The sequence below is a fragment of the Perna viridis genome, chromosome 1, assembly GCF_037379345.1.
Source record: "Perna viridis isolate PV_CMFRI_1.1 ecotype Kerala chromosome 1, ASM3737934v1, whole genome shotgun sequence".
Classification (NCBI taxonomy): Eukaryota; Metazoa; Mollusca; class Bivalvia; order Mytilida; family Mytilidae; genus Perna; species Perna viridis.
In genome coordinates, this window is record NC_142445.1 from 14,402,669 (window position 1) to 14,412,972 (window position 10,304).

The 10,304-nt window shown below is 32.1% G+C and overlaps 1 protein-coding gene across 3 annotated transcripts in view; it reads right to left on the reverse strand.

Annotated features, from left to right (window-relative positions):
- The window catches only part of LOC148627378 (uncharacterized), a 47,228-nt gene extending 37,250 nt beyond the window's left edge, over positions 1-9,978 (reverse strand). For 2 of the 3 annotated variants that reach the window (XM_088571974.1, XM_088571965.1), the window contains exon 1: positions 8,875-9,978. In XM_088571974.1, coding sequence (XP_088428100.1) covers positions 8,875-9,323 — 449 coding nt within the window. In that variant the 5' untranslated portion in view covers positions 9,324-9,978. The remainder of the gene's footprint in view (positions 1-8,874) is intronic. The other variant, XM_088571981.1, reaches the window with a different exon arrangement.
- Between the last annotated feature and the right edge of the window lie 326 nt (positions 9,979-10,304).

A 10,304-nucleotide genomic window follows, 5' to 3' on the forward strand; every position in this document is an offset into this window, starting at 1 on the left:
CGAGTTGCTCATTTACTTTTGTTACTTTGTATGTATGATTTTAGTTACTTTATGTTCTTTGTTGTGAATGTCTGTTTTCCATGTCTGGTCTTTGTCCCTGGATTACATTCTTTTGATTACCGCTATAACCTTGGTTCCCTTGATTACTCTTTCATAAGTAGCATAAAGAATGGATTTCGAATCAATGGAATAACATGTCAAATGAAATCACCAAATATTCACATGGTTCTAATTGTTAAGAAATCAACATGATTGCACTTGAAAACTAATCAATAGAAACATGACATCAATATCTGTTTTGAAAGGGTACTTAAGCCATTTCTGAGCTACGATAAGTCTTAATTAATTAAGGGTACACTTAAATTAAATTCTAAATGAGATCGACTTTAAATGTTTAGGGCGTACTAGCTCAATATATTATAGGCTAGAAATGCAGTACAACAATGGCAGAAAATTAAATAGTAAAATGTCAATGAGACCAATTTAATAGCTATTACACGAAGCTATTTATTAAATAAACAACCTGTTCAATCTACTAATTTTATACATCACATTGTACATATATGGTTACTCCATGCTCTATGAAATTGCTATCCGCAAATTGAGCAGTTATTATATATACCCATTTGGTACGGCTACTTTACGCGCCATGGATGGGAACAGGGTAGTAACAATTGATATCTAGAACATTCTCCTATTTTAAAAGAGATCGTAACATAAAATGGCTTTCATTTTTATTGATAAGTAAAATCATAAATCAAGCTCTGAAATGCCGCCTTCCCGAAAAAAAGTAAATTTGCATTTATTGAACATAGATAAAAGAAACTGTGTTTAAGAAAGATGAATTTACACTGAATTACATTTATGTCACTGTGTTCTTAATACGCTCAAATGCACAAATATGTACTTGATTATACCATCAAAAAGAAACCATACTTTGCCAATACAAGTGCGCTGAAGTTGAGAACTGTCGATACGATCTCACCAAGTGTTAGATTGCATTTGATTGAAAGCAAATTTAGGAACCAAAAAAAATGGGATATCTTTAACCTTATTAAATCGTATTAACCACCACCTGGCATGTTTATTAGTACATGACAGATACAGTATATATTTATAATTCAGAAACTTAAATTTGTTATTGATGTCGCCACAATGGTGCTTCAAAAGTAATCAATATTTGCTCTTAAGCAGTACATGTTTAGACAAATACTTATTGAGCAACCATAACTCTCAATTAGTAGCATAACCTGAAAATTAAATTAGCTCAAATCGAATTGAAAACAGTGTGATATTTTACTGCATTTCAATACCATATTTTATTGAAATCAGCATAATCTACCCTATTATAAAATGGAGGAAGAACAATGAAGTTGTTTGTTGGTTAGGTTTTGATTTTCATTTTTTATAATTATATTGTTTGTTTGTTGTTTTTTATCTGTTTTTTTTCTGTTTTGTTTTGTTTTTTTTTAAGTCAATCTTTATCCATTTTGATAAGATGTATTGTTTCTTTTTATTTGCTCTTAATTTTACACTTATGAAACCATTAAAAACAACATATAAAGAATAGAAGTCGATAAGGCTAATTGTAAAATCTATTATACCATCGGACAATGTGGTTCTGGTATGGAATTATTTTAATAAAGATTTTCAATCTCGTCATATTCACGTGTGAACGATAACCAACCCCACGAACGTGTCTTTTTATTTTACAGTTGTTGGTCCAATATAATATGTTTACACTTGTTATGCTGATAAATCACCTTCTTAAAAAATTATTCAATCCCAACAAGGCAATAAATGCCGTAAACGACTTAGCAATGGAATGCAGTGATTGACTTTTATATGTTTAGCCTAGACTAAATATCATGTTGAAATCACAGCATAATAACAGAATTATATTTCCAAGAGACAGTATCAAAAATAGATTTCAGTTTATGAGAATTTATGGTCCCTTTCAAATTGCTCTTTTTTCCATGAGAGTTTCTAATGAAACCACTAGACAGTATAATTGTTCTACTCTGAGGATAAAAAACAGTGGGTTACCTAAAAAAAACAATTGTTGCAATGGCTGCGGTGCTGCCAAAAATATTATTCCACTGCGAATTAATATGTACTGCATTCATCTGATACCTTTTGAATACTTACTTATTGAAAACTAATTTAAATACAAAAATGTTCTGCTTCACCTTACTTCAATTTACAAAAGGTTTCCATTCAACATAATATTCGCTACTTTCACACAAAATATTTAGTCAACAATCTCTGGAAACACAATCATGTCACAATGGGATAAAAGTAAAAATGGACTGTAAAGCTTTTGTTGGCTATATAAATCAAAGTGTGCATTAAAAAGAAATTTTCCTTCAAAACACAAAATATTGCTTAAAGGTTCCATTTTAAACTGAAATCCGTGTTAATTGTAGGTAAAGGGACGCTATTCGGTGGCAAAAATATATCGCATTCAAATGCAGCCTTTTTAATTGAGATTAAAACAATCAATGAACATTTATAAAAATTAGTTCTTTGTTTTATAAACTAAAGAATAATTGAACATGTGAAATATGGATGTCTATTTGCAACGAGCTCTACGCCTGTGGTAATAATGATTCTTAAAAAAGGATGGTTGTTAAACTGTAAAGACATCGATGACGAGGTAGTTACAGCAATTGATTTGCACGATACACCAATGCCTGATTTTAATAGATATATCCAACCAACATTATTCCTGATTTTAATTTTAGGTATTATGAATAGTAAATAGTAATGAGAAATCGATCAATATTAAGTGCATTTACAAATTGGATTTTTTCGAATAAAAAAACCAACGTAGTTAGTCGGGTTTGTTAGTCGAGTTTTTTACATGTTAAAAGTATTGTACATTTACCTTTACTTGATCAGGTCAACATGATAATTATTGAATTTGTATATGTTTTAAGGTGGTAAAATGAATTCTAATATACAAATAAATGATCAGTGATCAAATGAAAGTTAGGCGAATAAATTTGATTCATTAAACAAATAAACAAAATTTACTTATTGGCGCGTTGAGTTCAGGATCCAAATGCTAAAAGTACAATTAGAATATACAGCTTCTTGTTAACATTTTAAAGTTTGGTTTTTTTTTCTTTTTTTTTCTGTTTTGAGTTGTTTTTTGGTTTTTTCTTATGAATACTGTCTTAATTGTAGCTTCAAGTAATCGTTTATTCCACTCGTTAATGTTATGATGAAAATCGATAGCAAAGAAAAAATACTTTATTATTGGTAATTGTGTAATGTTCAATGTCTCTGTTGTGTTCGGGGATTTAAGATTTATACCATTACATCTTCTGTCGGTTCCGTTTAATCACCTTGTCAATAGATAGCTAGAATGCCATTGATTAAAGATTTTGCTGACTCTAACTTTCCTTCAATTGGTAGGCAATCTAATATTCTACATAAAATAGTTTATTTATATGCTGAAAACATAATATTGAAAATATACAAAATCACAGACATGACACTATTCATGATTACTGTCTGTATTTTTTTGCTCAAAAGTTTAAATGTCCCTGTTTGTTTGAAAATCATACTAAATTGGGTTTTTTTTTTTTTTTTGGTTTTTTTTTTTTTTTTTTGGTTTTTTTTTGTAATGAGAAATATATCGGAACTATGGGCTTTTGTGTGTGTGTGTGTTTCATAAGAGAAATGTCCTTGCTAATCATTAGTATATGGCTTACTTTGCTACAAAATAACAATAAAGACAGACTACACTAGTTGCGTATGTTCAGGTGAATCCTCATCATTGTCATAAAAAAAATGAAACATTTCTGCACACCAAGTGTAAACTCAATGAAGTAGCATTCGTATTCTTCAGGAATAATTCAAGTTAATTGGTAGCTAAAACTGCTATCAACAAAATTCAAAACCAGGTATTATATAAATTTATTAGGAGAAAATTGTATTGCATTTGGGGGCTTCAATCGTGGGTCGACAAATGAGAACATACTAACTACGCATCAGGCTGACTCAAATGTTTAATCTGTCTGCGAAAATGACAGTTACAAATCTGAAAATAACGTTTTTGAATACGTAATTAATTTGAGAGGTCAAATTTTGATTGTTGCCCTGAAATATACGTTTTTTAATCGACTGTACAATGATTTGTCATTTTATTTCGCTATTGTTGGAATTCATTTTACAAAGACAATGACAAATAATAAATCTATTAAAAAATGTCATCACAAGAAACCAGTAACATTTGTGTTCTCTTTCTATGTTGTTGCAAGTTGTATGTAACGAACAAGATGTTTCAACCATCAAATAGGACAGACAGTATTATCGATTGTCAGGAGAGAAAGATTGTGATCAAATTATGGAACTCATAGGCAATTGTCAAAAAGTTAGGATCAAATTATGTTTTAAAAGCCGTCTCAAACAGATAAGTCATAACAGGCTGTAACGTCGAAAATGTTATGTTACGAAAAGACACAAAAGTAATATATCTAAAATGAGTCTGGAAAATGTCGATTAAAACAGCTTTATCATACAGTGATCAGTATCATCAAAAAAAGTTTAGTGAAATTATGTCATTTATTCACTTCACGTTGTTTCAAAAGTGTTCAAAAAAACTTTCAAGGAGTTACAAAAAGCATTCGTGAAATCACAGAAAAGGTAATAGAAAGGAAATCTCAAGTATAAAAAAAAACATTCAAAAAACAATTTCACTAAAGATTATAACATACAGAAACTTACAATTTAACACCAGTTGTACTTAACGCTCATCAACAACGAAATCAAAACAAATGTTCAATACATTTTAGATATATAATAGAACAAGAGGCTCCCAAGAGCTTGAATCGCTCACCTGATTAAAGTTTGTCTTTCAAGGGCAATAAATTTGACAAGGAGTTGTCCAACAATTTTGACTCAAGAAGACTTTTCAGCGATAGAAAGTTTATTTCTTTTAGTTTTAAAGATATTGGCTGAAAACTAAAAAAAAACTGTCATTTTTCATCTTTCAAGGGCAATAACTCTTACAGGAGTCACCTGACAACTCTGATCCTTGACAACTTTTCAAGGCCTTATAATAAGGATTATTTCAGCTATAGAAATAATTTGCTAAACCTTACGGTTTAAGAGATACTTGTGAAAAACTATTGTCTGACCCCTTTGTTCTATTTTTAGTAACAGCAGCCATGTTTTTCCACGGATCAAAAATCCCCACATCAGTTCTATGCACGATACCCCAAGAAACATTCATACCAAGTTTGGTTCCAATTGGTCATGTGGTGTCAGAGGAGGAGATTTTTGAAAGAAATAACATTCAAAATAGCAAAACAAAAGTCGAAAAAGAGCAATAACTCCAACATGGCTTAACATATCAAAATGAAAATTTGACCACAGATAGATCTCATCATGCTGAACACTTATACCCACCCGCACGAAACCCCAAAGAACATTCATACCAAGTTTGGTTTCAATTGGTCAAGTGGTGTCAAAGGAGAAGAGTTTTGAAATTTTTTTAAGGACGACGACGACGACGGACGCGAAGTGATGGCAACAACTCACATGGCCTTCGGGCAGGTGAGCTAAAAATGAATGTTTGGCACACTGAGTTGTAATGAACAATTTGATAAACTGGGAAATAAGACATTTTTTTTAAATTTGAAGAAAGTGCTACATACTTGTAAAAAAAAGAAATATTTAGTCAAGAAGATTTATCATTTATATAATTTAGCAATTACGAATTTGAATGAGAAAAATGGTCATCAAAGTTCTGGTGATACTTGCCATACCAGACATAGCAATCGTCAAATATGAATTTTAACAAAAATCAAAGGAATTTACGGACCGGTCAAAATTAATCGCCCGATATATAGGGCTGGTCCAAATTATAGTATGACAGACACTTTTCGTATCATTTCTATTGTTCGGGCACCATTTTTTCACTGATGACGTCCATAGGACACAGTTTTTCCCCAAACAAGGATTTTGAATTTAAAATATGCATTAACATATATAACACAACTATAATAATTCTCTGTCAAGTTTCAAAGCTAAACAAATAAAGTACATAATACTGAAAGGTCAATTTGCTCATTTTGACGATATGAGAATATTGGGTATCCCCCACACCTGGGTGCAGACACCAGTTGATTGCTATTAAACTATGAAATATTGTTTGGGTTTTTTTTTATTTGGGAAACTAATAGGACACCAACTATTTTATTACCAAAATCGCATAGGACATCATGGATTAATGTTTCAATAGGCAATAGGTATCAAGTTGGGTATCAAGTGTGCACCTTTACTTGCTGATCTTTTGCTTCTCTTGTGAGAACGACTTTTTTTTTATTCAATTGACAAAAAGTGAAAAATTGCAACTTAGTCTAAACTCTACAAGTGTGACGTCCTTGAATTGCTCCAGCGTATTGAGTTTTTATCTTTCAACTCATACTCTTTAGATAAGTTCCCGAGACAAGAACAAATGTCACCATGACCTACTTGACCGCGACGTGGAGTAATCTGTCACATGTTATCTCCCCCTTTCACCAGACATAGTTTTCATCAAGCACCACGATGGGCATCTTGCAAGAAGAAGGAACCAGCCATTCATTTGTGGCATACGAGTACACCCAGATTAGTAGTTGGGTTCATGTTGCTAGTTTTTAGGTGATATTGTTTAAATTCCTTTGTAGCGTGTTACAGTTTTGTATGTTGTCTTTTTGCCGTTTCCTGTTTTATTTAGTATTTGTCAGCAAATATCTTATACCGTCTAATCCGTAGTCCAAATATAATCTGCATTTAATTTTTTTTATATCCCTATAAACTCTGAGTTACTGTTACTGGTATAATGTAAATATTGTCATCATTAAAACACTTAAACCTTTGTATCTCCTATTTTATATTTTATGTACTAACAATTGTTTTTCGTCGTATGATTTATTTATCATGTAGCCTCCAGCATAAAACATGAAGCTCAATTATCCTTCAGGAAATAAGCATACCTTAACCAGATAATATTCCCAGGAATTCCTGAAATTAACTTCACCGTGGTTGATGTTTATGTTTTAAGTCTGAGATTAATTATGTTTTGGGATAAATTCAACAATAAATGCTTCCTCTGCGTGACATCAGCATATGTGAAGGAACCCTTAGATATAATTACGAGTTGGTAAGAAAACAGTCTCTTTCAAATTGCTCGTTTTAGCATGAAACGTCGTTAATAAGAGACATTTAGGTAATGAAATTAAGTTGATGGTAGGTTAAGAATCGATTGCTGTTATACGACTGTCAAGAGAAGTTTGTGGTAGAAAAGATATAGCTATTATGGAAATAAGTATGCTTGTTGTACATGAGGTTAACTATCACTGCGAGATTAAATGAATAACGTAACATTATTTGTGATTTTTATACTCTCTACTAACACGCAGAAAAGGTGTACTATAACATGTAGAGACAATTGGTATCGATTTGAAAATGAATCAGTTTTCTTATATTTTGGTATAGTTGGCATTTTGAAGTTTTAAGATAGAACAAAATACTCAAATAGTGCTTAGTACAGTATGTATAGCAATTTATAAATTTTGTACAAAAACGTATTACCCTCGAATTTTATTCTAGACACATAGCAAATCTATTCTTTCTGAGAAAAAAGAATGACATTATGCAGGAACATTAACCCCGTCTTATGGCAGATATATTGTCATTGAATTGTCATGAATTATAATCTTAGTCGCCTCTATCGGAAGATGTTAAGATGATGAAAATAGACTAACAGGTCCGACTTGTTTCTTTGTTCTCTATGAACCAAACAAATTACCATAACCCTAGCATTCCGACAAAAGTTATGGCACTTTCATTTCAAATTGCTGCTTTTTCTGTTATCTGTTATCGTATGTTTTGGTTTTTCGTCATCAAATCATTAATGCAGCATTCAAAAGTGATTAAGGTTGTTTTAATAGATAATCTTATGACAATTATCTTAAGATTAAAATCAGTCCTTCAAAAGTTTTATGACGCCAACAATAATAATTCGTCATGTTAACCTCCTCCATTGCATATTAGACCTGGAACAAACCCTATCGCTCAGGTATGGATTGGGTCCGGCTTGCTTACAAACTTTATGTTTAACGCACTATATCAGTATAGTTTAGAAGAATGTTCGTATTCGTACTTTGATTGTTTTCCCTTGTAAATCCCCATAGTAATTTTTCACTCAACATTTACACATCACTTTCACATGCCTTTCCTCTGTTTCTCTCGCAATTTTTCACTTTCTCTTACTCGATTTTCCACAATCAACTTATCTTACTCAAACTTTACAGGCACAATTCATTCCTCGTCCTTAATTTGCAAGTATAACTTATCTTTTTGTCTATTCACAATAGACGATGCACTACGTCAACACAGGTGACAATGCTTGTAAACCATATATACTTCTCATAAGATAAATAGGTCCTGTACAAGCTAAGCTCAATTCGTAAAATATTTTGAGTAAATTGAGGAGCCATAGAAATTAGGCCGAGTTAGAACAAACAGAATGTATGTAAACCTTTAAGGAATAACGCAGGCTTAGAGTTTACTTAGAGTATATAGAAATGTTAGTGGATGCTCACGTCTCTGTATTCTACACATAAAACAAAACCGGAAGTTGAGTGTCCTATACTTTAAGGCTTGGATGAGTTTCTGTGGGTCTACTTTTAAGGTATGAACATTAGAAACTCACCAATAACTTGATTACCTGTTAAAGTTGTATTCTAATGCTCTCATCAACATCTATTCTCCTTTTGAACATGTAAACATGAATATTCTAACAGAATGATAATAACACTTGACTTCCGGCTCTGAACACATTCTCAGATATTACATGTATAAAAAAAAAGAACATACCTTATTCGCTTTTCTTCTTCCTTCTGCATTACTTTGGCCCTGTCTATAACAGACCGAATCTGGGAAATTTCCTCTTCTGTCAGATTGCTAAGATCTGGTTCCGGAGGTTCAACAGGTGTTGGAAGTCGAGTTGATGAAACGGAAGCACGTCGCTTTGAACCAAACGAAACGACCGACTCTGGAATGTCGGAAGTCGGCGTTGTCACATCTGACGGAATGCTACTGGTTTCGTTTCCCATTTTTCTATTTAGTTTTGGGATTACTGAGAAGGAGAGATTACAAAACACTACAACTATTAACAATACTGTCACAAGTAAATGTATCAGATTATGGAATTCGAAGAGGCATTCCGAAATGAAAACCGGTAAATTGCACGTGAATGGAACTATCCATTGATTTGTTGTTACAAATCCCAAAGCATACACACAGTGAATACATGACACTGACATTTGAAACGAAAAATACACTTGAACTTAAGAAGTCTCCCCCAAAAATTCACTTTAGAATTTAAAGCTTACATTTGAATGCCACATTGAACAATGTCGTCTGCTTAATCTAATGATTTTCCAAATGATACTATATAATTCCATATTATGTTAAAATTATCACCAAAAAAATCATTATACACTGCAATGCAGACAATATAATCGTTTATAACTATTTTAAATGGTATCATTTCCTATTATTTATATATCCATCCTTATACGGGATAACCGCGGCCTGCTACGGAATCTGGCTCCAAAGTAAAACATCGCCTGATATAGATGACGACTAATATTTTCTGCAGAAATAGGTTTTCTATGTCTAAATCCTACCAGACTAAGAATTGTATTGATTTCCGTATGGAATTCTCAAGCCATCTTTGTCGAGTTGTTTTGGATTGATTTGTTCATGGAAATTTGACATGCGCAGCAAAAGAATCTCAATAATATTATAAAAACGGCAAAGTCAATACAATTGGCTTGATAACCATTAGAACTCAGTAAAATGCTACAACATTACTTATGATCATTTCCTAAACAAGAATACTCGATTGTTTTGCAGATCAATACGTGCAATGGAAGATTCTTTCGGCTGGTTCTGTTTTGTTAATTGAACCAGTATTGACCGCCATTTTTAGTTCCATCCTTACAGGTGGAGCTCTCATCTATTATTCATTTAAACAATCTCGGTAGAAATGGAATCAGAACAGTAACGTAACCCAAATATTGACTTACGAAATAATTTTACACTTGTTCTATACATATTACCTATTCAAACAATTTGATCAGGTAGATTGAATATTTTCCGGTTCCATCTAACGACGGTTCTGAACACGATTCATGTCTTATTATTTCAAAACTCTCGACTTTAGTATAGTAGTATCGATTTTCGATAATCGAACTGGTGATTGCTATCGTTATAATTGATGAAAGATTGGCGGCAAACTC